The sequence below is a fragment of the Verticillium alfalfae genome, genomic scaffold, assembly GCF_000150825.1.
Source record: "Verticillium alfalfae VaMs.102 supercont1.7 genomic scaffold, whole genome shotgun sequence".
NCBI lineage: Eukaryota > Fungi > Ascomycota > Sordariomycetes > Glomerellales > Plectosphaerellaceae > Verticillium > Verticillium alfalfae.
Window position 1 is genome coordinate 42,295 of NW_003315032.1, and position 26,027 is coordinate 68,321.

The 26,027-nt window shown below is 53.4% G+C and overlaps 12 protein-coding genes across 12 annotated transcripts; 5 read left to right on the plus strand and 7 right to left on the minus strand.

Moving 5' to 3' along the window:
• Positions 1-142: 142 nt before the first annotated feature.
• VDBG_05845 (conserved hypothetical protein) lies at positions 143-2,097 on the plus strand (the record flags this gene model as incomplete). The annotated part of the gene is made up of 3 exons (XM_003003357.1): positions 143-327; positions 410-982; positions 1,056-2,097. The coding sequence occupies 3 exons, from the start codon at positions 143-145 to the stop codon at positions 2,095-2,097; spliced, it is 1,800 nt and encodes a 599-aa protein (XP_003003403.1).
• Positions 2,098-2,753: 656 nt separating this feature from the next.
• On the minus strand, positions 2,754-4,918 carry VDBG_05846 (NAD(H) kinase; the record flags this gene model as incomplete). Its single annotated transcript, XM_003003358.1, has 1 exon — positions 2,754-4,918. One exon carries the CDS (start codon positions 4,470-4,472, stop codon positions 2,754-2,756), a length of 1,719 nt encoding a protein of 572 aa, XP_003003404.1.
• Positions 4,919-6,241: 1,323 nt separating this feature from the next.
• Positions 6,242-7,055, minus strand: VDBG_05847 (conserved hypothetical protein; the record flags this gene model as incomplete). The annotated part of the gene is made up of 2 exons (XM_003003359.1): positions 6,242-6,804; positions 6,869-7,055. 2 exons carry the CDS (start codon positions 7,053-7,055, stop codon positions 6,242-6,244), a joined length of 750 nt encoding a protein of 249 aa, XP_003003405.1.
• Positions 7,056-7,631: 576 nt separating this feature from the next.
• VDBG_05848 (serine/threonine-protein phosphatase 2A activator 2) lies at positions 7,632-8,927 on the plus strand (the record flags this gene model as incomplete). The annotated part of the gene is made up of 2 exons (XM_003003360.1): positions 7,632-8,398; positions 8,522-8,927. 2 exons carry the CDS (start codon positions 7,632-7,634, stop codon positions 8,925-8,927), a joined length of 1,173 nt encoding a protein of 390 aa, XP_003003406.1.
• A 296-nt stretch (positions 8,928-9,223) lies between these two features.
• Positions 9,224-11,399, minus strand: VDBG_05849 (conserved hypothetical protein; the record flags this gene model as incomplete). Its single annotated transcript, XM_003003361.1, has 3 exons — positions 9,224-9,451; positions 9,773-10,283; positions 10,381-11,399. The coding sequence occupies 3 exons, from the start codon at positions 11,397-11,399 to the stop codon at positions 9,224-9,226; spliced, it is 1,758 nt and encodes a 585-aa protein (XP_003003407.1).
• Positions 11,400-12,265: 866 nt separating this feature from the next.
• On the minus strand, positions 12,266-13,270 carry VDBG_05850 (conserved hypothetical protein; the record flags this gene model as incomplete). Its single annotated transcript, XM_003003362.1, has 1 exon — positions 12,266-13,270. The coding sequence occupies one exon, from the start codon at positions 13,268-13,270 to the stop codon at positions 12,266-12,268; it is 1,005 nt and encodes a 334-aa protein (XP_003003408.1).
• A 1,209-nt stretch (positions 13,271-14,479) lies between these two features.
• Positions 14,480-16,082, plus strand: VDBG_05851 (conserved hypothetical protein; the record flags this gene model as incomplete). Its single annotated transcript, XM_003003363.1, has 2 exons — positions 14,480-15,279; positions 15,769-16,082. The coding sequence occupies 2 exons, from the start codon at positions 14,520-14,522 to the stop codon at positions 16,080-16,082; spliced, it is 1,074 nt and encodes a 357-aa protein (XP_003003409.1).
• A 402-nt stretch (positions 16,083-16,484) lies between these two features.
• VDBG_05852 (transcription initiation factor iif) lies at positions 16,485-18,154 on the minus strand (the record flags this gene model as incomplete). The annotated part of the gene is made up of 4 exons (XM_003003364.1): positions 16,485-16,966; positions 17,016-17,218; positions 17,278-17,551; positions 17,602-18,154. The coding sequence occupies 4 exons, from the start codon at positions 17,884-17,886 to the stop codon at positions 16,622-16,624; spliced, it is 1,107 nt and encodes a 368-aa protein (XP_003003410.1).
• A 140-nt stretch (positions 18,155-18,294) lies between these two features.
• Positions 18,295-20,175, plus strand: VDBG_05853 (conserved hypothetical protein; the record flags this gene model as incomplete). The annotated part of the gene is made up of 2 exons (XM_003003365.1): positions 18,295-18,530; positions 18,626-20,175. The coding sequence occupies one exon, from the start codon at positions 18,772-18,774 to the stop codon at positions 20,014-20,016; it is 1,245 nt and encodes a 414-aa protein (XP_003003411.1).
• Positions 20,176-20,283: 108 nt separating this feature from the next.
• Positions 20,284-21,120, minus strand: VDBG_05854 (ubiquitin; the record flags this gene model as incomplete). The annotated part of the gene is made up of 4 exons (XM_003003366.1): positions 20,284-20,615; positions 20,681-20,763; positions 20,821-20,875; positions 20,937-21,120. 4 exons carry the CDS (start codon positions 20,945-20,947, stop codon positions 20,516-20,518), a joined length of 249 nt encoding a protein of 82 aa, XP_003003412.1.
• Positions 21,121-21,753: 633 nt separating this feature from the next.
• Positions 21,754-22,788, minus strand: VDBG_05855 (prohibitin-2; the record flags this gene model as incomplete). Its single annotated transcript, XM_003003367.1, has 3 exons — positions 21,754-22,021; positions 22,108-22,463; positions 22,534-22,788. The coding sequence occupies 3 exons, from the start codon at positions 22,786-22,788 to the stop codon at positions 21,754-21,756; spliced, it is 879 nt and encodes a 292-aa protein (XP_003003413.1).
• Positions 22,789-23,054: 266 nt separating this feature from the next.
• Positions 23,055-24,185, plus strand: VDBG_05856 (conserved hypothetical protein; the record flags this gene model as incomplete). The annotated part of the gene is made up of 4 exons (XM_003003368.1): positions 23,055-23,291; positions 23,349-23,439; positions 23,613-23,805; positions 23,859-24,185. The coding sequence occupies 4 exons, from the start codon at positions 23,246-23,248 to the stop codon at positions 23,889-23,891; spliced, it is 363 nt and encodes a 120-aa protein (XP_003003414.1).
• Positions 24,186-26,027: the final 1,842 nt, after the last annotated feature.

The window sequence follows — 26,027 nt, forward strand, 5'->3', positions numbered from 1 at the left end:
CGATAGCCTCTCCTCGATAGCTTCGTCACGAGACACTCGCGGCCGACGACGCGGGCAACACTTAAAGTGTCTTTTCATGCCGCCGCCATACGACGCGACGCGCGCTGGTGCGTTCCCGCCCCGGTCAGCCAACATCGACATCATGACGCCGATGGAACAATCACCATCCTCCCCCCCTTCAGCTTCCGACCGAGTCTCTCCCGATAACTCCCAGAGCGAGATCCCACCAGCAACACCTCGGGCCCAGGTTCAAGTCGAAGCCCCACTCGACGCGGCGATCAGCGCCACAGATGAGAAGCACCCCAAGGGCAAGAGGAAGAGGACCGCGTATGTGAAACCATGGTGCTCTATACTATGGGATACCTCCCTTGCTATCCGTCCAGTGCGACTGACTTCGATTGAATCATAGTGCAAAAGACAAAACCATCCTTGAAGAGGCTTACCAGACCAACCCAAAGCCTGATAAGACGGCGCGCCACGACATTGTGCAACGTGTATCTCTAACCGAGAAAGAGGTTCAAATTTGGTTTCAGAATCGACGTCAAAATGACCGCCGGAAATCGCGCCCACTTTCGCCCCAGGAAATCGCTGCCTTGCGTTATGGTGGCATGCAGGTTCTATCGTCTGATCCTGTGACGTCGAGTTCCTTGGTGGAAGCAGAGACTGCGCAGGGCAACGATTCTTTTTCAACACCTAGCCGCCCAGTTGACTTGGGCCCAACTTCGAGCCAGAACCGATCATACATTCAAAATTTTGTGGACAAGGTGAAGGAATCTTCGACCGATTCTGTGTCCCGAGGGGATGGCATTGCTGCCCGATCGTCAAGTCCATACACCGATGCAGAGGCGCAGCGGGACTCACAGGACTTGAACACGATTTCCACACCTTTACCAGCAACCATGGGATATTTGGCGAACCGTTGGAACTTATCCAATTCCTTCCCCTCAAAGTCGTGCTCTTACCAGGTCGCGGAGACGCCGAGGTATGTATAATTATTTGAGCATTTGTTAAGACGTTCAACTCCATCGCCATGCTGATCAACACCTCCGTCTCAGACAAGCTCCGTTTAGATTTTCCTCACCTCCGTCAACAATATCCAAAACGCCTGCTCTGCCAACACCCCAGTCGCAGTCGCACGTGCGCATCTCGTTGTCCCTCGAGGGCAAAGCTGAGTTGGTCGCTAATGACGAGTCCCTGCCTCAATCGTCTCCCCTATCTTCACTTCCGACGTCTCTTCCCCGTCTTTTGCAAGGGAGGCCGCGTTCACTGCACCGAAGCCAAAGTGCAGCCGCACAAGTTACTCTGCCTCCTATCTCCGCCCTGACGCAGAGTATATCCGTGAATCTCGGCCGCGGGCGATCCAGAGATGCTCAAGTCTGGGAGCTTTGCTGTGACTCGGATCAGCGCGATGAACTGACGACACAAGCTGAAAATGAGTCGAGCGGGTCCGCCGTTGCTGCCATAAACCTCCTTCGCTCTACCAGCGGGATGCTTCAGCCCAACAGCGCGAAACGTAACGCCCCGCCTCTAAGGAATCACTCAGGAATTTCAAACAAGAAGCCTCGATTGAGTCGGGCATTTTCGGGCAGCGCTGTAGCCAGCAGCATCTCTGCACACGACGATCATGGCCAGAAATCGGGGGTGGAAAGCAAAGGTCCCAAAATGTCTTTGTTCATCTCTTCTGCGAGTGGTAATGATTCAGACAAAGAGAATTGGAGCCCCGACGGTGATGGTGTACCGCCCACAATTCCGAGGGAGCTCTCTACCCCGACTCCCTTGTCACCTTGCCAGACACGTAAAGCACTGCCTCTTGAAGCGCCTCACCTTGCTCACTCACGACGCCAAGTACGAGGTCTTCGAGAGCAGACATCACCGAGGATGCTCGGAAACAACCGAGCCAATACGGCACCTCTATTTCGCAGACGAAAAGAATCGAGTAAAGACCTGGAGGTGTTCGAGGACCACGAAGGTCTGCCCATGCTCCGGCCAGACCGGGAGGTGGAGACATTTATGCGCGGGGAGGTTAGCCCTGGCAAGAAGGGTGATATGGACTGTATTGCCGGACTGTTGTCCCTGAGCCAGGGAAACTGGAGATGATATCTTGTCCAAGTACCGGCTTTCATGATTTTGTATTCATGCTACGACGAGCGAATGAGGGCGCAATCGCCGAAGGTGGTCATGGCGAAAAGCCAGTTTGGTACATTATGAGTATAAGTGTGGCGACAGGCTTTTGTCATGTCCTGGGTATCCATCTATCTAGTCATCTATGTCATCCTGTACCGACGCTGAACTTGTAGGCTGCAGCAACTATTCCCGGAACAGAGCTTCAGCCGCGTGAAGTTAGAGACGAGGGGGAAGTGTATGCCCAGACGTGGTCTGGTATAGGACCTGTCTCCGTCAGCCTCTTAAGAACTCAGATATCCGATCGGAGTCCGGCGTCTGAAGGAGCAGTAAAGCGTTGTAACAGATGCCATCGAAGGTGGGACATCACAGCTTCCTCGGTGAACATTCTTCCCACAGTGAGCTTCTATTATTGGAACTATCCCCGTCCTCTCATGTCCGCTTTATCTATGTCAAGTACAGATCTCGGCTGAGCCTTAGCGGTGACGACTTGCCACTGTTTGCTTGGCAACTATTAAGGGACTCTGTCTATGCCTTTAACGTAATGCCCTGCCTGAGCAACTCTTTCTGACAGTGTACTCAATTGTTCGAAAAGAAAAAGGGGCCACCATTTGGCCGCAAATGGGTATATATCACATGCCTAGCAGGCTCATCTGTCGTCTCAGCGGGCTTGTGCTGATGCTGCCATCCTCGCTGGCATAACAGGCCGAGTCCGTATCAATGTCCCATTCGGGCTCGGCTTCATCCTTGATCTCTTCATTCGGCGTGCCTGTTCCCGTAGCGTCGCCCGAATCGAAGCCCTTTTGCGTAGCGGCTCGGGTGTTCCAGCGTAGCGTGCGGGATACGCTGTCGAACCACTCGGTCTGACTGCGGACGACCGTGGGCAGGGGGTACTGCGAGGCCGTGATTGTGACATAGTCACCTTGCTTCAGCTCTACACGGCCCTTGCCGTCGAAGGCACAGTAAGCTGTGGCGCGGGAGTTTCGGGGCACAGAGACCCGTAGGGCCATGGTGTCGGAAAGAACCATTGGGCGGAAAGACAGGGTGTGAGGGCAGATGGGGGTGAGCAGGATAGCGGGGATATCGGGATGCACGAGAGAGCCGCCTGCGGAGAGGGAATAGGCAGTGGAACCAGTCGGCGTCGAAAAGATGCAGCCATCAGCCTGCACGACAGTGAGGAGTTCGTCATCGCCATAGAGCTCGAGGTTGGAGACGTAGGGTGATGGGCCGCGGTCGATCACAAGCTCGTTGAGGACCTCGAATTGCTCGCCCTCCTGAGGACCCTGCCCATTGACGCCGCTGCGATACACAGTACATGTGAAACGCATACGCAAGTTAACACGCATGCCCTCATCTCCCATGATGCGACCCAGGTGCTGCGTATACTTCTCGAACTCGAAGTTCGTCAGGAAGCCTAGGCTGCCTAGGCTGAAGGAGAGAACGGGGGGGACAATGCGCTGGAACAGCCACGACGTGAAAAGTACGGTGCCGTCGCCGCCGAGGGTGAGGACGAGGTCAAACTTCTCTGGTTGCGTCCAGCAGAGGTCCGGGGTCCAGTACTTCAACATGTGCTGGAACCGGGCATTCTCGCCAGTGATACTGCGGGAGTCGAATCGTTTCGAATTACGCAGTTTGGCATCAACGTAGACGTTCACACCAATATCCGAACCGTAACGCGGGGTACGCAGGAGCCATAAAGCGAGTTCGCGGGTCAGGTAGACTAGCTGGTTGTCGCGGGCTTTGGTGACAATCATGACATTACGGACGTGGCGCTTGATTGGACGGCGCTGAAGCTGCTTGGCAACTTCACGGACACCAGTGGCTGTCTGAACCAGTCGAGAGTGCGACATGGAGTCATCATTCTTGATCTCCTCAAGCACCTTGTCGATATCGACGGCATCGTTGAAGCGGTTGTGGTAGAAGCATGGTGACTGCAATGTCGGCAGGGCGGTGGTGGGCGTCATGGCTTGATTGGCAAGGTCGTTGAGGGCGTCAGCAAGCTGTTGCGAGGAGCAGTTCTTATCGGGGCGGCTATCGTGAGTGTCATGAGCGGAGAGCATGCCGGTGAGTGAAAGGGCCTCGGGTTTGTTGTGACGGGAGACAGATGAGGCCAGAGCTTTCATGATGGTCTGGCGCGGGACCTCGTGAGAAGGGGCGTTGCGGCGGTGGCCCTGGGGTGAGTGAGTTGTTTCGTGAACACGGGCAAGCTGGGCGGCATGCGGCGTATCCTCTTGGTCGTGCACCTGTGTCTCCGAGTCGGACAGCAGGGACTGGCGTAGCGGAGAGTGGGGTTTAGTATTATCGCTGAGGGCGGGGTGGAGGGCGGTGGGTGAAGTGACGAGGCCGGACATGACAGCGGTTTCTCCGACGGACCGAAAATGGTGGCAGGCGTGGTGGTACTGACCGCTGGGGTTATTTTAGGAGGTCGTGTCGAGCCGAGGTGGGTGTTGCGTTAAGTCCGTCCGGGAGGGTCGGGTAGGTCGACGCCGTCGAAGGTTCCGTTCCACTACTAATCAAGAGGGAATGAATGATGTAACAGGGAATAAAAGGCCCGGGGATGCGGGATACTGTTGACTACAAGCAAGCTAAGTGAAAGCAACCTGGATAGTTGTTGATGATAGGCAGAAGTGAAAGAAAGACAAAACGCTCGAGGGTTTGGTGAGACACGGCAAAAGTCTTCTGACCTGCAAGCAGATGATGAAATGAAAGATGGGTAGGTGTAGGAAGCGGAAAAACGAAAAGGCCAGAACTACCAGAGTTCTCAAACTGTAAATGAAGGGAAAAAGAAGATGCCTCGGACTCGGTGCAAAGATGAGTGAGTGCAACTAGGCAGCCTGGATAGTTTAAGCGGTGCGTGGGCATCAGGTATGTTTTAAACCCAACTGCACTTTCTACAGCGTTTCTGTTCTCTGCCCACAAAGCGTGCAGCTCCCGCGCGATCGGGTCCAGTGTCAGTGCCAGTGTCAGGTGCCGCCTGCCTCCGTCCATTCGTTCGATGGCTTTGCTGTCCCCCTCCCCTGTGGTCCTCCCCCCGGTCCTCCTTCCCATCCCAAGAGACGCGCAGACCCTGCGGTGGGATCTAGAAGGGACAAGGGCGAGGGAAGGCAAGGGAAGGGAGTACCGGGGAACACTGGCGAGGGGCGGGAGGGGGCCAAACATGAGGTGAAGCTGTCAGAGCTACCGAATCCCTGTTGACAAGTTGCATCCTATTGCTCCAGTCTGGCTGGGCGATTGCATCCCACTACTTGCCGCCTTACTGTGCGACGGGCTTTCGGCGTTCACCTTTGCAACAGGAGCTGTCATTGCCAGCCTGCCCTGCTCTTCGTCGCATCTGGCCCACCACTCCGAGGCGTCGCAGCACGCGTCCATGTATGCCCGCTCCAGTCAAGTTCCTTGGCTGCGGGTCCTGGAGGGAACGGCGTCAACAACGGAAGGGATTCGTGTTGCAGCCAGGCACACACAGACCCAGCCAAGGGGTTCTGAAGTCGAGATGAAACGCGGCATCGACCCGCGCGACGACAGGAGCATTCAAACTTGCCTTGCTAAACTAGGTATCTGCCTGCCTTTGGTGCTTGTATTCCCCTTGAGCCACCGCATGCGGCTTCCATCTGCCTCTGATTGTCATCCACCGTCTCTCCCAGACATGGCGCCTGCCCTTGTTGCCGCGCACCAGAAAGCCATTCAAATGACAACGTCCGACTTGCAAGGATGGGCGGATGGACCGTCAGGGCACCCAGCTATCGCATTGCAAGCCGTCTCAATGCCAGGGGCGTGCTCCAAATCTCTCATATTTCATTTCTCTGCTGTGACTTTTTGCATTGCTACCTGGCACGAAACAACAGACTGCTGAGCTCCTCGCGCCACTCCCCACGTCGTCCAGACATGCCGAGTAGCATGTTTCCCAGGCCTCTCATTACAACGATGGATTTAGGTTAAGGGCGAGACGATCTTCAACCGGGACATTTGTAGCCACTTTGACCCCAATCACTTGCAGCCGCGAACCAGTGCCGACAACGTGTCTGGACCTGGCATTCTTCCCCGTAGCCGTGATCCTCGCGCGCTCTTCGTTGCGTCCGAACAGGTGTCTCTTCCTCCTGCACGCCCATCTACACAGTCAGGCTCACCTCCAACGTCCATCTGATGCAGCCTTGGTTTCTGTTATCGACCGAAGGTTTCGCACCATATCCTGCGCATCTTCCTCGCCTTCGTCGTTGTCCTCCGTCGTGCCCTGCAGTTGTCCGCAGCATCGCTTCAGGCCAAGCGCGGCGGCTGCGTCCCACTCGCCCACTGTGAAGTTGCCTTCGCTCTCCGCTAGTAGCAGATCTCCCTTGGCGGTGAATCCAAAGACGTGTAATGACCTGGCTTCAGATGCTTCGCGCCGAGAAGGCTCGCCGACAATCTTTGGCTCACCAGTCGCCTGCAAGATCGCTACGACGACGGCTGTCGCCACGCCCTCGAGAGGTACGGCACCAGATATCAAGGCGAGCAGCGCGGCGTGGAGCAGCGCCGGAAGAGCAACAAGGTTTTGCTGGGCTTGATTGAGCTTGCTGGTGACATAGTCGTCCGTAGGCGTCTGGGTTACCTGAAGGGTTATCTGAAATACGCTGCGTGGGAACCTCTTGGTGCAGATTAGCTGTTGCAGGGACGCTTGCAACAGGCTTTCGAGCTGACGCTCTCGTGTACCTGAGAGGTACGTCAGTCAGTGCGCGTTTCGAAAACAGTGGATGGGGGAGAAAAGTCTTCTCACCTCCAACACCCGCCGCTGGTCGCACCGTCACATCAATGACCGCTTCGAACGGGTCTTCATCCCGCCTCTGAGCCTCTATGGGCCCGTTGACCGAGGCCATGATGCAATGATCATTGTGTGCAAATGTTGCTGAGCCATCTGTCCGGTGGAGATGTGACAGTCGGCCTTCCGCTGGCTGGGCCCCCATGATGATTGCTCAAAGCGAAAAAGGCGAAGCTATGTTCTGCGAGGTGGAAAACAGATATTCCCTACGTCTCGTCCGCTGGAACTGAATTGCTGTGTCGCTAGAAGTATGATGAAATTCGTGTTTCAATGAGGGCGACGCAAGGTTGCACGGTCATGCAAATGGTTTACAAAGACCGGATCCGAGACCTGCATTGCCGTCCCGCAGGTGGGAGCTTCAATGGTTGCGTTTTTTGCGCCAGGTTCGTTAGGTCCTCATTCAGCGCCGCCTAGCTAGCTTAACGAGTACAGTATGGTACTAGTTGGTAGGCATGGTACCTAATGTAAGCTGTTTCTCCCTAGTCGCAAGTGACCTGACCTGCCCTCTTCAGGCACCAACCGGTCCAGTCGGAGGGTCTCCACAAAATGCAGCCGCAGCTTCCAACTGAACTGGAAGCACTGGCAAGCAAACTCCAGAAGAATGCTGTGGAGTGGGAATCTTGAGGATCGTGCTTTGGAACCTCTGCTCAACCTCTTCAACCACTTTGCAGTCATCTGAAAACCCTGAATACGTAGTCGCGGCGCAACCCATTTCGTGGCCATGGCCTCATCCGACGACTTTACCTCACAGCCAGCCCCCGCCGTAGATATGGCGAATAAGCAGATGAGAACTCCAATCCCCAAGCTCGAACCCCGTCGCCGGAGTGCTGCTCCCTCAAACCCCCTCCCTCGCCCAGAGACGCCCGCACTTCCGTCGCCGCCTGATCTATCAAACTTGTCGTTTGAGACTCCGTCTCGCAGAATCCTATCACCAAAGGACCATGAAATCTTCCTCGCCTCGCCGACATACGAGCTCATACTTGCCTTCGTCTTTGGCTTGTCGGAAGCGGTTGTGGACACCCCTTCCTCCGCCGTCAACTTGGAGGATGCCAACCCCCCTGTCAAAGTTATCCTGAATATTCTCGACCGTGTTGAAACCCTTTTGAACCAGTCGCCACCCACAGAACAGGGCGGGTCACGATTTGGCAACAAAGCGTTCCGAGACTTCCTCGACCTCATCAAGGCGCAGGCGCCTGAATGGCACACTAAGCTCGGTATCGACTTATCCGGCGCCGGAGAGGAGGCTTCTACTTACCTGTTACAATCATTCGGCAACAGGATGCGTATAGATTACGGTTCTGGCCACGAGCTGAACTTCATAGTCTGGTTGCTATGCCTATACCAGCTCCGCATCCTCAGTCGCGCCGACTTCAGGACGCTTGTACTCATCGTCTTTGGCAGATATCTGGAGGTCATGCGGCGAGTCCAGTTGACCTATTACCTTGAGCCAGCAGGCTCCCATGGCGTATGGGGTCTTGACGACTACCAGTTCCTCCCTTTCCTCTTCGGCGCATCGCAACTGCTGCACCATCCCTTCATTACTCCCCTCGCCATTCACCAGCAGCTCACCATTTGAGGGAGTTCGCCTCAGACTATCTCTACCTCGGACAGGGTTAACTTTGTCAACACGACAAAGACGGTCAAGGGATTGCGGTGGCACAGCCCCATGCTTGACGACATATCCGCCGCCAAGTCCTGGACGAAAATCGAGGGCGGCATGCGCCGCATGTTTGTCGCCGAGGTGCTCCGTAAGCTGCCCGTGATGCAGCACTTCCTCTTTGGTTCGCTCGTCCCAGCCGAGGAGGGTATGAGCACCGAGGAGGCCCTCGGCATCGGGCACGAAGAAGATGAGTCCGAAGGCGGCGAGCTGGCACTCGACGGGAAACCCAAGCACAAGCATCAGCACATCGGCTGGGGTGACTGTTGCGGCATCAAAGTTCCCAGCAGCGTTGCCGCCGCCGAGGAGATGAAGAAAAGGGACTTGGGAGACACGCTGCGCAGGATACCGTTCGATTAGCCCAGCAGATTAGCAGTTGCAACATCTTACCCTACATCAGACAAAGTAGGCACACGCTCATTGTGATGCTGAAGCTCGAAAGCCCACTAAATAAAGAAACTATGGTTGTGTATATGATGAACTTGGTCAGTTGATCCGCGTGCTCTCTCCCTCTCGCGATTCCCCTCGGTTGGCCATTCTCTAGCCACCCATTACATTATAATATCGGATAGTCCTCGTATGTATCCAGACCATGTGCACAAAGAAACATAAGTACGAAAACAGGTGCGCCAAACTCATCTTGTCCAGAAACGCCCCTACTCAAGGCCGAGCGACTCAAGCCTCTCAATACCAGGGAGATGAGCCCACCGGCTGGACCTGGGGGAGCCGCACTCAATGTCGAACCAGATGTCGGGGTAGTAGTCGTCGACGGAATCGAGAGCGTAGGCAACGCTGCTACCGTACAGGTCGCATCGGGCAACGTTGAGATCACGCTCCGGATAGAAGCGGTAAGACTCGCAACCGTCGGTGGCATCCATAACGCTCTATCAAAGGTGATTAGCATCGATCATGACATTGATCAAAGTTACGGTGAAGACTTACATCGCAAAACTGGTAGCAGCCCTCGAGCGTGACCGGCACGCCCGGTGAGTTCTCAACAAAGCGAGCGAGGAAGTAGTTGCCGACGGGCTTGCCGTGAACACCGCAATGCAGGGCTACCAGTCTCCGGCTTGCCGGTGGGGACACTCCCTTCGGAAACAGTCTTGGTAGGGGTCTCAACAACTGCTGGTTGCGAAGTCAAGCTCGCCACGCTGATAGGGGCAATTGATGTGTCGATGACACAGCCGCTCGTGCTGGAAGGCAACGGCTCCGTTACAGCATAGGTCGAGAAATAATTGGTGGCGCTGTAGGGCTGCGTAGAAAGATCCAGACGCCACGTGGGACTCGGAAGACATTGATGCGGAGGACTGGCTAGCATAAGCTTGATCCGAGGGGTTGACTGTTGACTGCGTCTCGCTGAGGTGGCCGTGGCCAGACGACTCAAGGCGCACAGTCGATTCGCTGAGGGTCACAACTTCGGTAGACTGGCCATATGGGAGGTTGTAGGCGGAGCTTGGTTTCAGTGTCTCTGGTTCGCTGGTGACTTTGGAAGATTCGGGGAACCTCTGGGATTCGGTTGTCGTGGCGTCGTCGTACGTATCCTCGTAGCCAGCCACATTGTAGCCCGCTCCATAGGCCGGAAGTGTCTTGTATGGGCTTGTCGTGGCTTCGGTTTCGGATGTTAAGACGGTGCTAGAAGACATTCTCGTCATCGTGGATTCGCTCGTCGTCACAACCCCAGAGGAATCTGTCGTAGAAACAATACTCGAGTAGTTGCTGTAGATACGTGCGGATGAGGAGGGGGAGGGATGCACGTTCAGCGTTTACATAGGCGGGCGGGGATCGTGTTCAAGCATACTCGTTGGCAGCATACTCGTTGGCAGCATACTCGTTGGCAGCATACTCGTTGGCAGCATACTCCTGGGGGGCGTACTCGTTGGAGGCATACTCGTCAGGAGTGCGAGACGTGGAGGGCTTCGAGCTGTAGGACTGGGTCGTGGAGACATTGGCTGGGTGATAGAAGGTGATGGGGTGTCCCGTAGTTTCGGGGTACGAATGGGGAGCACCTGTTCCATACTCATGAGTCGATTGACGTGTCGTTGAGACATTGGCTGCGGGATAAGGTGGCGAAACCAGAGTGGTAGGCTCTGTGTAGATACCACCGGTTTTATACTGGCGGTCAGTGGTGGCGGTCGAGACGTTGGCAAGGTGGTACATCGAGGATGGACGGGTGTTATTCGCCGGATAAGGATAACTACTCGCATGTTCAAAGCCTGTCTTTTCTGTGGCCGTAGGCACATAGGTGGCATTGTTCGAAGAGAAAGTTGTGGTGGTGGTGTTTCCGGGATAGGGGGCATAGTCATATTTTAGTGACGTGGTGGTTGTCGTTGAGACGTTGTGTGGCTGATACGGAGGGACTGTAGGTGCAGTGTGCTCTGGATAAGGATACTGCGTCTTGTTCTCGACTTTCGTCTGCGAAGCATGATTCTCGTAGCCCAGGGTGTTCGTGTTGGCGTATTCTGAACCACCTTCGGTAATATATTGAGTGACTTCAAGCGTGGTCGTGGATACGAGGACATGACCCGGGCAGTCAGTCACATTGGGGTCCTCTTCAAGAACCGAAGGAACATTGTAGGCTGGCCCTGACGGCGGCACAACATGCGTGGGTTCCGTTACCAAAGCTGTCGAATTGGTGCCATTATAGTTGTGATCAGCCTGCCCTTGCAGATGTCGAGAATGCAGGGCGGCAGCCCACCTGCCGACACGTCCCTGGTGGCCATTATGATCTAAGGAGTCTAGACGCTGGCCTTTGTCGTGTTCTGCTGATTGTAGGGCACCTCCTGCCTCTGCCAGCAGGGCTGTAGTTGCGCCGAGCAGGACTGCGAAACGCATGATGAAGGGCAACTGTTGTGTGAAGGCCGTTGAGTCAAGCAGTCTAAGGGGGGTTGTATCAAGGGGCTAAAGGAGCAAGAGAAGAGAGTTCGAAGAGATGATCTAGTGAAAGGGTGCTTGTGTGCTTGGAGTACAGAGTTGGAGAAGCCATTGTGAAGTCAGGTATAGTTGTTCTTATATCGAAAGTTTGTCGGTGAGCCGCGAGATCGGAAGGGATTAATGACGACATGTTGAGATAACTAGGGCTATGTGAAGGGATTCTGAGGTACCTAGGAATCAATTCTAGCAAGATGGTTGACTCTGGTAAGGCATATGAGGGTGCAATATTGGGTCAGAAGGGAGAGGGAAGTCTGAGTGCCGAGCCGCCCTGCAAGGGACAGGTTAGGAACAACCACGAGGCACTAAGACCTCGGACCGGCAACCAGTGGATCAACGTCGTGACTTTTGCGGCGAGCACAGCGAAGACGAGGAGGAGGACTTGAGAGAATACTATTCCATTTGGTGTGATCCAATTTGATGTGTCGTCATGCTTAATTGCTCTATAAGCCGCCCCGTGAACCGTGCTAACGAATCATTCAGTCGGTGTCGTGCGGGAACAGAACGGAATGCAGAACACACACTAAATAACTGACTGTGAATGCTAAATCCAAGGTTGTTCCCCGTAATGCCTTAAGAGACGATGTAGGGAAAGGGTATCAAAAGCAAAGCCCCAAAACGCCGCGAGCACGAACCGCGCCATACTAATGCCGAATGCAAAGGAGAATCTTGACCGAACCACACAAACAAGCTGACACCGACCACAACATGCTGTCTTCGCACATAATTTAAGCCGTCACAGTCTTGCTTGGGCTGTTGTCGCACCTCGGCTAATCCTCCCAAATCGTTTCCAGATCGAGATCGCCTCTCCTCTCTGCACCACAAACGCTCCAGCGCTTCCTCTTGTCACGAGATCCAAAACCAAGCGTCCTACCACGAGTTGGAACATCAAGACTGCTCCGCCCCTTGCCATCGGCCGTGTCAGAGCCTTCTTCGGCAGCTTCAGCATCAGCTTTCAGCTGTGCAATCCTCTCCGCTTCCATAGCGGCTTCCTCAGCGTCTGGCGAGTCGGGAATTGTCTCTAGGCTCGAGATGCTGGGGCTCCTCGATCGAGTGGACGTGGGTGTAGAAGGGACGGACGAAGACGGAAATGGCGTGAGCGTGCTGTAGCTATTATGCGAGATCTCGTAGGCCCGACCTAAGGGGGAGGAAGAGGAGGATGACGGCGTGGATGGAAGCATGGGCACAGCGGTAGTGGTCGAATGCCCATTGTAACGGAGTGGCGAGGAGGGCCGCCGATATCGGCTGGCAGCACTGGCCATCGAAGGCGCTGAGGATGATGGAACACTACCGAGAACGGGGGATAGGCTCCGTTCTGGCAAAGTCCGATCGTGGTCCAAGACGGAAGAGCGAACAGGAGAGGTCGGGAAAGCTTCGTCGACAGGCTTACGAGCGACTCGAACACGACTAGGAGACCCGGACGGGCTCGAAGGACGCAGCTGTGGAGTATAGAGGATGTGCCCTGAGCCGCTTACGCCAGGTAGGGACTGGGCGCGGGACATTTGTGGGGCAAGAGATATGGCCGACCTCGACCTCTGATGAAATCCTGATAGCGGTGATGTTGTTCGAGGACGATAAGGCATCGCTGGCGATACGCTCCAGGTGGGAGAGTTTGGCGATGAGGGGTTGGGATCGGTGGAGCGGCGGATCGTAGGGGGTTTCCTCAGTGGTTCAGTATCAAGAGAATGGAGAGTAGGAGGGCTCTGGAGCCGAAGTGATGGAACTGGAGATGACCGGAACTGCTCCAGGCTTTCCATCTCAGGCACAGGCTCCATGTCGACTGTTGCGGAGGTGGTGACGGACTCGACGGCTGTAGGAAGACATGAACGTATGGCCAGCGTTCGAGGGTCTGCAGATGTGGTGAAGGGTATTTCGGTAGGGAGAGTGAAGATGTGACTTGCTGCACCTGAGTGTTCACTGGAGCGGAGAATCGTGTATTTGGCGTTTGCCTGTAGTCTGGCCCAAGTTCGGAAATGATGAGGAGGCAGAGTTAGTAATTCGGATCTATTCGTGTGCTTGTGTTATGCTTGTCCTATGCCTGGGTCTCGGGCAAAGCTAGACTGCATCAGCACTCAGCACCAGGCATTCCTTGGGAGACCCTGAAGCTGGCCTTGCTTGACTCGCAGAGCGGCGTTGTTTGCTGGTGTATCGTGGCCGTTCCAGGTCCGCGAGGAGGGAGCTGGTCGAGTAGAGCGTCACTGGGCGGTGCTCAAGGAGTTCGGTTGTTCTCTGTCCCTGGACTGATTCACTGGACAATTCGTTGGTTTCGGTCTTCGTGTTTGCACTGATGAATCGTGCAGTGAATTTCGTGAGCCAGAGCCGGCCTGCAGCAATCCAGGTCCAGGAGTGCTTCAGGACGTCGTTGTCTTGAGGAGGAGAGGGGGGCTATTGGAGGGTTGAGAAGTGGAGGGTCGAGAGGGTGCCAAGAGGAGGCCGGAGCCAGCAGCCAGGGGCCAGCGTCTGTGAAAGAGGGTTAGCGCAATGCAGGTCCCTCCAACATCCACTTGGCCCCTCCCATTACCTCCACTGGCGGGTAATAAACCCCAGTATTCCATTCCTCCCATCGTCGCCCGCCCCCGCCTCCCTTCTTGTCTGGCATCCCCTGAACTGGGCCCAACGCACTTGCCCGATACTCTGTTTCTCAAGCCAAGCGCCTGAAACTTCACTGTTCTTGAGAAAAGAAATCAGTCCCGATTTGGACACCAGTCTGATACCTAGTTAGACGTATGCTTTCTCGTGTCTTGTTACAGGACACGAACCACGTCCATGTGCATTGTGAAAGTACCTTTCAGCAATTCCGACGCCTTATGTAAGGTGGATGGTAGTGCGCTGATAACCCCCCTGCATGATGTCAATGTCGCCGCAGTTTTGTTTTTAGCGCATGTTGGCTCGGCATCCCTTGAACCCAAACTGCTTACCCAGTTTGTCTTCACAGGTATTGTTGTCTACGAGGGTGAGAGGTTAGTTTCTGACGTTAATCCCGAGACACACGGCATGCAACGACTACTGCGACGCCTGAACACCATGCCTATCGACAATAGCCAGATTAACGCTCTGGTCCTTGACTTCGATGGCACCATTACGAAGCAGGATACCATTTCCGTCTTAGCTTCTATCGGACAGATTTTCCAGCGACGACATCACCACAGCGTGAAGCAGCCGTGGGATTCTGTTGTAGAAGCTTATGGTCGGGATTTCCAAGACTACACCTCAACCTACGTTCCCGCTGCTGTTGATCGGACCAGCCTGAGTGAGGAACTGAATTTTCTGCGAGGATTTCGAGATATTGAAAGTGCTTCTTTTGGCCGAGTTGGAGATTCAGAAATCTTTCGCGGCATGAACAAAGCGGACTTTTCCATGGCTGGGCATGAGGCACTCAGGGATGGAACAGTGCGTTTGCATGATGGATTTTCAGAATTTATGACATGTGCAGCCCTTCAGAAGTGGCGCATTTATGTCATCTCCATCAACTGGTCCTCCTCTTTCATTCGTGGTGTCCTCTCTGGATTCCCTATCGACAAAATCATATCAAACGAGATACGCTCCGATGGCATAATTGTAGGACCTGGTATCCTGGGCCCGCCAAGCGAAGAGACGGTGCTGGCGACTTGCTTGGATAAAGCACACGCTCTAAAGGCACTAGTCGCGGAGCAGAATTTGGACATTGATAACATCGTCTACTTCGGAGATTCCGTATCGGATATCGAATGCTTGATCGCTGTCAAAGGGATCATAATGTCTGGCGGGCCCGACTCAAGCTTGATCAAGACTCTCAAACGGACAGGTGTCACAGTACAACCGATAACATGCATTGACACGTCCGCAAATTTGGTTTGGGCTTCAGACTATCGAGAGATCATGTCAGCGGGACTCTTTCAGCTTGTGTGACATCAGCTTCTTTGGATGCACACATGGATGCCCAACTTGTCAGCAGTCCTTCAGTGCGTTGTTTCATGACCACCGGATAAAGGCACCTCGGTTGATTGCGCCATTTAGAGCGGCTGTGCCTGGATATTTACTAGTAACTCAAATAATAACAGTGGCTATGTCAATCCTTTGTGTGTAGTGACCTAGCTTCCAGCATAGCATTAAAGTCTTTGATGAGCCATTGAACCCAGGCTCTCTTAATCTCCTACCCCGAACGCAACGATTATGCCCGTACAGCCATGAACGAAACATACAAGCCACATTAGCCATCCTTTAACACAAATACTCAACATCTGCCCTCGCTAGCTGCCTCATCCCGGAATAATGTGCTACTACCAAGGTACAGTGTATGGGTGCTTGCATTCCGATGTAGGGCGCAAAGTGGCCACGTGCAGACAGCAACGCGAGTATCTCGCTGGCAGTGGCGAACCTGAGTGCACTCAGGAAGACTATCATGCCTTCCGCCGCTTGAGGGTTCCACAGAAGTGTTTCAAGTGCGCCATGCTTGACAGCACCAAACTTCGAGCGAGGCAACTCTTGGATTCCATGAAGGCCGACGTAGACAAGTGTGTTGCAGCCAGAGGCGGTGCCTGGGCCTCATCGAGGGAGTGGCGTGTAGCCTCAAGTACCAGCAACGACAACAAGCACATAAGGTACTGAATTGACCCCAGCAGGACTGGTTGGTCTATAAACGATGGTAACTTCTACTAAGATGTTCACCATATGTACGACCATCTAGACAAAACGTAGAAGTCTCCGAGGTCTCTTATAGCCTTCCATGCGATAAGTTTTACTCTCGTCCACATGCCTGAGAACTTTCAAAAAAAAACCTACACTACACTTAGTAGATGTTGCCTGAAAATCCAATGGCGAAGCAACCCAGATTACTGACATGGTGCAGGGCGCGTCACGATTTATCATGGGTTTTGTTGTTGGGCCCCTTTAGGAAAACAAACAGTGCTAGGTTGTGTACGAAAAAGCTACACAAGACACATTCACCAATGCTAAGATCGCTTTGTGATAAGAAGGCGAGCATGCAGTTGCGAGATAAAATGACTGGATTGGAAAGGTCTCGCGAGTATCCGAATTCATTACAGGACGTGTCATGCCTCCCAAGGCCTCATTCCTGTCTATTAAATACCCTTTACTACCCCTGGTGCCGCAGTCAAGAGCATACTGAGAGGAATCATCACCTCCTATCACGTAAGCACCACGTCCTCCATGTCCATATCGTCATCGTCGTCTGCCACTGCGTCCGGCGCACTTTGGTCCAGTGCTTGGTTTTGAATGAGTTTGAACTCGGGTTTGATTTCCCACTCATTGGAATGAGGCCCTGACCTATTCATGACTGCGATTTTCTCTAGTTCTTGACGAAGATACGCTTCTGGCTGGTTGAAAGTTGCCTTAAGAACAGACATTTTCCAGTACTGGAATCTGTTGGTAAAAGCATCGAGAAGAGCCTCTCGCAATTCTGTCTCGTCCATACGAGTTGCTTTGTTGGCTGGCTTCTTCTGTTTGCTCGTCTTGACCGGATTCGTAGTTTTCTGCTTTGGTCAGCTGGGCCTCCCGATTCATGAATGCTAGATGACTCACAACGAAAGAGCCGAATTTAGCCTGGGCAGCGGCTGAGCCCTGCTGAATCACCCCGCTGATCTGATAATGATCCACGATCTTCAGTGTATGCTTTGGCTTGTGTGCCTCCATCTGTTTGAGTTGCAGAATTGCCCTGCTCTCTTCGTTATCTACTGGTTTGCAGCCCATTTCGTACTGGATACGGGCCCTGATCTTTGTTTTTTCTTTAACACATTAGATATGTCCGTTGCCCAAAAGAAGGAACGAAACAGGTAAGACTCACTTGGTATGGCCTTCCGATAGAAAGGCTGATAGCGAGCCTTTCTGTCAAAGGGCTTCCGTGCAGGCCTGTCAACTTTTGGTCGTAGCAGATGTGCTGGTATTCCGTTGTTCGCCGCGTCGTTTCTCGCTTTTGACTTCGCTTTGAAGCCGGGGAGGTCCTCCTCGGAGAAAACAAAGGTTCCCCGTGTGAGCTCTGGTCCCATCTCCAAGTCGTACTCCCTGGGCATGAGCTGGTGCCCTGCCAATTCAGAATTCAGGAGCATCCTGAAGCGATGCTATGGAGGGTCAGCAGTGGCAACGAACGAAAATGGAAGCACAAGCTAACATCAACTCCTCCATCTGGTCGGATGACGTCCCATTGTCTCATAGTGCCAACCTCGATCTCCGCGTCCTCAGGAAGATTACTCCACGCGTCCCATATCTCTTTAGGAACTTTGGCTAGGTAGGCCTGGTTGAACGTGCCAGAAGCACCGCTTGCATCATAGAACTCTAGATCGCCGGCATCTTCATAGAGGTCGTCATCGTCAAGTGGTGTTGCAGACGGGGATGCCACGGCATCAGGGTCTGGCTTGATGTACGGTTCGCTTTTAACCGGCGTGGGGTCGGCCATGATCGTTGTGTTGGAGCGTTGTCGAAGGTGCAAAAGGCGGCGAGTATGGGATCGCGCAGAGCTTTCGGGGAAAGTATTTGAGGGACGTTCTGATTCCTCACAGTAGAGAGCAAATTCAGGTATCTGTGCTTACCGACTGTTCTCGGGTCCTGGCGGGTGTACAAAGGATTGAAGTTCAAAGAGATCACGGCCTTGAGGAGCTTCTTTGTGAGGTGCATTACACATAGACATGGTCTTCGAGCTGTTGTAGGTACACTACGCGATGATTGGCTTAAAGAAGAACAACGGACCCATATATGCACAAACAGTCCCCACCCCTCCGACGAGCACACTAAGATAAGATAACAGGCTCGGCCTCATGATATAGGTATTCCTGGAGCAGCGGCCAGAACCATTGACCTACAAGCAAACGCCGGCAAGACTACAATTGGCTTCACGAGGCGACTCTCCAAGCGCCACAACATGAAGAATCGTCAAACCTGATGGCTTCAGATTGATGCCGTATTATCCTCATACCACCTCTCGATCTTGGTCTTCCGATTCCATTCCAGCTTCCAATACATATCACTAGAAGCTTAATCATTCACGATTACAACTCATTTCAACGTAATACTTCAAGCTAGTGCAGCTATCCATGCAGCAAAGTGAGTAATCTGTGCTGTCCTTGAACCCGTGATCTCCACGCCTTCTTCTGTTTTCTCGGCTCTGTTCGCTAACGTTATCGTCACTACCCTGACAGTGCCTGTACCGACCTGCATTCGCGAAGTGCTCAATTCGTATTCACCTCTGTGCTGATTCTCAGAATCGTCAACCTTCCGAGGAGTGCACAAATATACGCACTCGAAAACCATCAAGGTGGGAGATACATAGGTCTACCCAGACACTATGCCGCCTCCCAAGTCATTAGCCGAGCTATGCCTCGAAGCTTGTCAGAAGCATATAAGCCAGCTGACAAGCTTCGGCGATGGCGACTTTCTGCTACCTCCGCATTATGTTCGCGATTTGCTTTCGAGGATATGGGATCCTGCTCAATTACGCACGATCGAGATCAACTCCCCACAGGTTGCCACTACTGAAGCCTGGCAGCGCCTGATAGCAAAGGAATTTCCAGTTGAAAGTCGGGACAAAAATTACTTCCCCAAAAACCCAACCAAGTGGTACAAAATTTACGAGAAATACACGATGGAACGTCAACTTTCCCGGCAAGAGGCTGAGGAACAATTGCGCCGCCAATTCCAGGGTCTCCAAGACAAGAAGGAATCTCGTGTCAGCAGGCTTGTTGACGACCCAAAATTTCTGCCGCGACCTCCAAAGACCGGCCGGACCTTTGGGACAAGTGCGCGTCCTGGCGGGAGAGATGCACCAAGCACCCTCCGTTTTGGCGGTGGTACTCGCACCAAGATGAACACTGGCGCCGGCGTGCTACGTAAGGCTCGTCGACAGGCTGCAGAACATCACCTCAAGCTTGGGGGCGTTTTAGCCAGACCAGTGAGCAGGGCTCCGACAGGCACAGTCATAAGAGCACCTGTCGGGATGGTCAACGCTCGTCGAATCGCCGCTCAGCCAGCATTCAGAGCCCGTTCTTCACTTCAGCAGAACGCGGCCGACATTCGGGAATCCAGCAGGCCCAACCCAAAGGCCAATTTTATCTCGGACTCATCAGATAACGAACTTTGGAGCGAAGACGAACAGGACGACGAACAGCCCCGTCAAGACAAACGAGTGAGACCTGATGTGGCCGGCCGAAGTTACAATACTCCACATATAACGTCCTCAAGCGCCTCTTCACAACCAGCAAAGCGCCCAGGGCTTCTCTCGAATGCGCCCAAGTCTAAGGCCAAAACAACAACATTCGCAGAAGATCAATCGAAGTCGGCATCATCCCGCAACACGCGCCATAGTGACTCGACAGGCGCACAGGCGAAGCCGACGCGCCCAGGCCCAGCTCGGAATACCCCGGCACAGAGCCTAGGCAGAGATGATTCTCTGCCGGTGAGTGAGTCTCGGAAATCACCGCCGCAGTCACGCTCGAAGGCAACGTCTCCGACCCCTAATAACCAGCAGTATATCTCTACAGCAACCAAGAAGCGAAAGGCAGTCGATATATTTATGCCTAAGAAGCGTCGATAATGCGAATGTGCATTCCTCATTGGATTCTTCAGATTGGTTACGACATCCAGGCAGTATCTGGGCTAAGGTGTCTCTGTATAGAATAGGGTTGGGAGCATGGCGTTAAGATGGAAGATACCTGGATCTAGGGTGGCTAAATGCGATTGTTTCTATTTCTGCAGTCTGCGCCAACAAATGAGACATCATTTCACTAGTGACGCTGGATTTCGGAGCACTCGAGCAACTACTCTTTGACCAGCTTCCTCGGTCGTCAAGTGGTGCAGCAGAACGATTGGCATGGTCATGATTACCCATATGCAGCCCCTGCAGTCCAAGACAGTTGAGACTTTCTTGACTCCGCGTAAATACCCATGACACCGAGCCCGATGACGCCGGCCTTATTTATGTGTGCGTAGCGGTCTGTTGCACGCAGGATCACCTCTAAATGGACTACCAGTGGCATGATGTTTGTTTGTGGGTTATGTTTCCCAGGACCTTCAAGACCATCCGACCGAATGCATTATTTTCCGCCCATGGCAGCTCCGCCGCGGAGTGCCAGAACAAGATGAAGGGTCGCACCAGCCTCGAGACCGTATTCGGATGCTGACTTGTCGTCAACCCTGCACTCGGTCAGATGTTCAAATTTCTTGAAATATGGGTGTTCGAGAAGCTGATTAGGACCTACATCTGCTTGCCACCGAAGATGAGGCGCTGTTGAACCGGCGGTATTCCCTCCTTCTCCTCTACCTTCTCCTTGATCTGCGAGACCTGCGCAAGTAAAGTCAGCGGACAGTGGTGCTACTGATTCAGGGACCAAAAACAAACCTTGTATTCATTTTCAATGTCCAGCTCAATCTCCTTGCCCGTGAGCGTTCGGACCCTGTGTCGCAGCCGTCAATCAAGGGGCTGAATAGAGGGTTGAGTCGGGGAGTCTTTCGTACTTGATGAGCATCTTGGTTGCAGCCTACGGTCGAAAAAGTCGGTAGAACGGACGCAGAGAGGTAGATGTCTTACGCAACTATTCTCTGAGTCGATGATCGGTGAAGTACCTGCTAGGTATCAAGGTATCCGAAGGCAAGCTAAATAGGTAGTTATGTAGAAGGAGCTCTACCATCCACCAGACTTGCTAGAAGGTCGCTGCCTTCTGGTGGGGGCGGGGTTCTCCCGGCCCGCCCCAGCACCTGTGAGTGGGTCATCGACCCAAGCTCGGAGGCTTGCTAGCGTTCGTGATCGTCAACGGCCTGTCAAGCCTATACCTAACGCCGACAGACCGTGATCGGTTGAATGCATGGGGTGAAGATTAACTATTTACCTCAGTTACTAGAGATCGCAGTCGCAACATATCAGGCAGCACCAATAACATGCCAGTATGCGTTACATCTAGCTCTCAAAGCACAGTCATGTTGAATTCCTCCGGGTTCTCCGTGCATTATTAGCCAACGGGGGAAGTAGTCCTAATGACTTCCTTCTGCAAATGAGAATCTTCAAGCAGTTGCTAACGATGGGCTCAAGGAGTGAGATGCGTGAGAGGGAAGTTGAGAGCGGCGGCAGCATGCTGTAGCCCTTCCCACTATAAGGTTGGGCTTGGGTGAGAATATCAAGTATAGTAGAGACGGACTCGGCGTATGATCCTAGGATCAACCCTTAACGCTGTTCATTAATGGGAGTATAGTACAGGTTAGCCAGATCGGCTTTGGTGTAGTACAGTGGAGATTTAGCATCCTAGAGAATCGGTGGCGATGAGAAGCCTCATGTGCTCTACTTCTTTTCCACATTCTCAAAGACATTGAGACCTAGACCCTCAGAGTCTAGCAGAAGCCTGTTCTTTCCGCCAGATTCCTGCATCTGCTGGGCGATGAAACGAGCGTTCTCGATCTTCTTCAGCTCGACGTACGCCTTGTTCTTTCTGATGGCGTCACCAATCAGCTCAGCTGACCGCGCCTCACCCTGTGCCTTGACGACCATAGCCTGCTTTTCCTGGCGAGCCTTGTCGACGATGAAGCAGCCCTTTGGGCTCTGCTGTGCACTGCTGCTCTACAGCGCAGTGACTCTGCGAGAAGCGAGATGCTACAGGCACGTCAGTACTGAGTACTGATATATCGGGGAAAGGACAACGTAAGGGACACATCGTCAAGAAGGATATGAATCGAGCTGCCCTCTCGACAGGTCTCGCGAACAAGCTTGGCGACCATCTCTCGCTGAGTGATCAGCTGGCTCGCGTTGAACTGCGCGACGACACTCTTCAAGACCTCATTCACGATTGAAGGAAGCACCCTTTCGTCATAGTCCGTGCCAAGAGTGCGATAAATCTGCGGCAGAGCGTTGATTTCCGGTCGGGACAGCACTCGGCATGTAATGTTGACCATCTGCAGATCCTTGGTACCGGTCAAGGAAGCGACGCTTCCTCGGCTTCGCGCGGACATCATATACAACCGGCGTTTCGAGCCAGGGAAGCATGAAATGTGTGCCTAGTGTAACAAAGGTGAGTAAAGGGACACAAGTTCAGGAACTCGAGGCTCGGATAACACGGATCTTAACTATACCTTCGTTGTAGATATCCTTGCCGACGCCGCTAATTCTCCGGTATTTGATGGCTCTCTGGCCACCATCGACGTTGAAGATCGCGTTCTGAGCAAAAAAGGCAGTGCCTGCTAGGGCAATCATAGCCCCAACGCCCATACCAACACCTCGAGGTCCTCCAGGCATACCACCTCCGCCTCGTCGCTGAGTCTGCTGCGCTACGGCGCGGAGACGCTGGTAGGCCTCCTCCATTGGGTTCTTTCCGCCGGACATGACGAAAGTCGATCTCGGGATCACCTGCGTAGATCTGCTTTTTGCGTGGCCGAGAAGGGGTCGGAAGGGTTCGATCAGAATCAAAAGACGACAGCTGATTGCATGGAGCACAGAGCTGGTCGCGAAGCTCCGAAGAAAATGGAAGACGGCATCGACCTCAGGCGTCGAAGCAAAGCGCACGGACCACAGCGCAGCATTACCTCAGCACTGTGCGCCAGTACTCTCCCTCACACTCATCAGCGGCCCACCACTTGAAGCCTGTCTCCAGGGTCATCCTCACGAGTCTAGTTACCTTGTCGAGGGTATATCGAGGCACAACAGGTTTACTAGCGAGATCTCGCATCTATTCGAACGACTGGACACGCTCCATCACTGAGACGTATTCATTTCGTCTTCGTCATTTGCGCCGCACTGAATTTGGTCGAATGCGAAAGTTCTCGACAAGCCCCTCACAACTATGTCGTCTCAAACCGCAGCACAGGCCAATCCAAGGAAGCAGCAAGGTGCGTGATTCGAAAACTTGATGGACGGACCGTCTAACTGACGTGGTTCCGACTTAGAACTGCAAAATCAGTACACTGTCTACAAGAACACACTGCAGCAGATTGCACAGAAGATCGGTGATGTAGAGCAGGAGGCTGAGGAACACAAGTACGTTGCCACAATTCTTTTTCGTATTCAGGTCCATCTTTTCGTTCGGCCGGGCCTTTGTATCCACGAAGACTTCTGTGCGCAACTGCGAGCGTCTTCTTTCTACCAAGGCTCCTCCCACGTCTTGTACTCTTGACCGCCCTACCCTCACCGCCCCTCTAACCATACTGCAGGCTGGTTCTTGAAACCCTGCAGCCGTTGTCAGGAGACCGCAAGGCATTCCGTCTTATCAACGGTGTTTTGATGGAACAGACGGTTCAAGATGTTATGCCTGCGCTCAAGACTAATTCCGAGGGCCTGAAGAAGGTCCTCGAAGACCTTGTGAAGCAGTACAAAACGAAACAAGATGAGTTGGAGAAATGGAAGGTGTGTATGGTCCCCCTCAAGACACCCGGAACTTGTTTTAACAAGTTCTACAGAAGAAGCACAATATTCAAGTCGTCCAGTCGTGAGATTAGGCCGATTACCTGTGCGTTTAAGAGACTAATTGCCTGGGAGGTAACTTTTGTACGAGCGCAAAGTCACAGACACAACTTTTATCAATACCAACGGCTATGTAGCTTTTCACCGTGGTATTCCATCGCTGAGACAGATCGGGTATGCTACAGCGGATTTGACCACCGCGTTATATGATCTCGGCATGGCAAGGAGATGCGGTAGCGAGCCTGCGGCGATATCATGTTGCTGCCCACGTGCTATGCATTTGTTTCAGCAAAAGACTCGAAATCCAGATCTTTCGTTTCAAACCGTAGTGTGTCAATATAGCACTGGCCCAGCGCAGGGCCCTTGCGGAACGTGCAATGACGGTGAATCCGCATGTGGACTGCCTTGACCACAGTGACCCCCGAGGCTGAGGGTTTCCAGATTCGTTGCCAGAGAATGACGGTGTTTGGAATCGTCAGATGGTAAAGTTGTTCATTGCCACAAAGTTCGAGCCTTCAATGCATGTGTGCCCGGTTGGTTGTTGTGTGTGAGTGACTGATGCCTAACGTGGCTGACGAGGCATGCCGGGGCGAGCTCGGTCAGGGCTGACGGTGCCTCTGTGTTGTCTGTAATCTAGGCCAGGCCAACGCACAATCATGCAACCTTTTCGGCGTTCACCCATGCGCCTTACTTCCGACGCTGGATGTGCAATGCTCTGCAGCGCAGCAAACAGTATGTCAGGGCGGTCTGTGTGAGGAGGCAAAGCTATTGGCTCCCGAACAAAGGGGCCTAACGTGCGTAAGTGATGCATACAAGGACGCCAATACAATAGCCTGGTTTGAACGGCCAACAACTGGCGGATCCGTAGTGGTGGAGAGTCAGACGGGAGACGTTGAAGCAGTCCATAGCAATGACAGTTGAATAATCTGGTCGACCGGCGTTCATTCTGCAACGGCGGCCTGACCAGCCCCTCGAACAGACATTTCAAAGAAGTGTTTTATATGCGCATCCAGATCCCATGTGCCTTGACCCCCCCTGCTTGTTTGCAGACCACCTGATAAACGGATAGATGCTATCGATATTGATCCAGCTTTCGTTGGTCGATACTGATGCTAGGCGTTGGTAATGCAACATGGATTCGGATCGCAGGCTTCTCACCCTGTACTCACTTGCCAAGGTCGGCATCGGACAGCCATGGGGTCTTCCGTGGGGTCCGCGCCTAAACTCTGCACCTCACCAGGTAGGTAACCTGCAGGAGCTCACCGCTCGCCACAGGACATATGAATTGATGGACGACCTAATGTGATCTTGACGTTACGGTAGACATTCAGTACGCTCACGTAGCATTCTTGAATTGATGAGAATAAATCTGTGCTCTGATTTTTCTTTTATTTCAGTTTGTTTTGCCACGACGAGTGATGGATTTTGTTGCACCCGTCAGGCTTGGACGGGGATCAGAGATTCACAAACCCAGTTGAAACGCGAGATGGGACGTCATCCCACTGTCCCTGTCAATGAGCTCCCAAGAGTGGCCAAGTCCTAGGTGGGAGGTGTCGCTGTTAATTAAGGGCGGGCCTCTGTCGTTGGCCAGGGTCCCGAAGGTAGATACAGTTAGGTAGGTACCTTGCCTACGCTTTTGCGCTGCTCCTTGTGGTGTCGCATTCAGCCGCGTGTTAGTGACTGCCCAGTCCCTGCGTGGCTAATAGGTACCTCATTGAGAACGAAAGCGACATGTAGTGGGGAAGGTACTTTACAGCTCACTCAATCTCGCGCAATGCAGAGGTACTGCAAGTGCTCAACACATGAGCCAGCCTAAAAAGATACTTCCCTACACCAGCCATGTTTACATGCGTTATCTGCTGTTCCCTTTTTCCCTTTGTTGACGACCTTCCCTGCAAGCGCAAGGCGCTCCTGCTTCCATCTCATTCACCTGCTTCGAGTCCCAATCCACTTCACGTTCTCCCTCCTGCAACACCCCACGTTCTTGCAGCCATCGATACGAGTGCCCGGCATCCCAGGTGTATCTCCCTTGCGACATTGACCGAATAACGCAGGAACCCAACGCCCAACAGTTACAGCCCAAGCATCTGGGCGCCCAAGCCATCAAACAACCAGTGACTACACAGCCAGGCGACCGCCTTGATGACCTGGCGCCAACAGTAGAG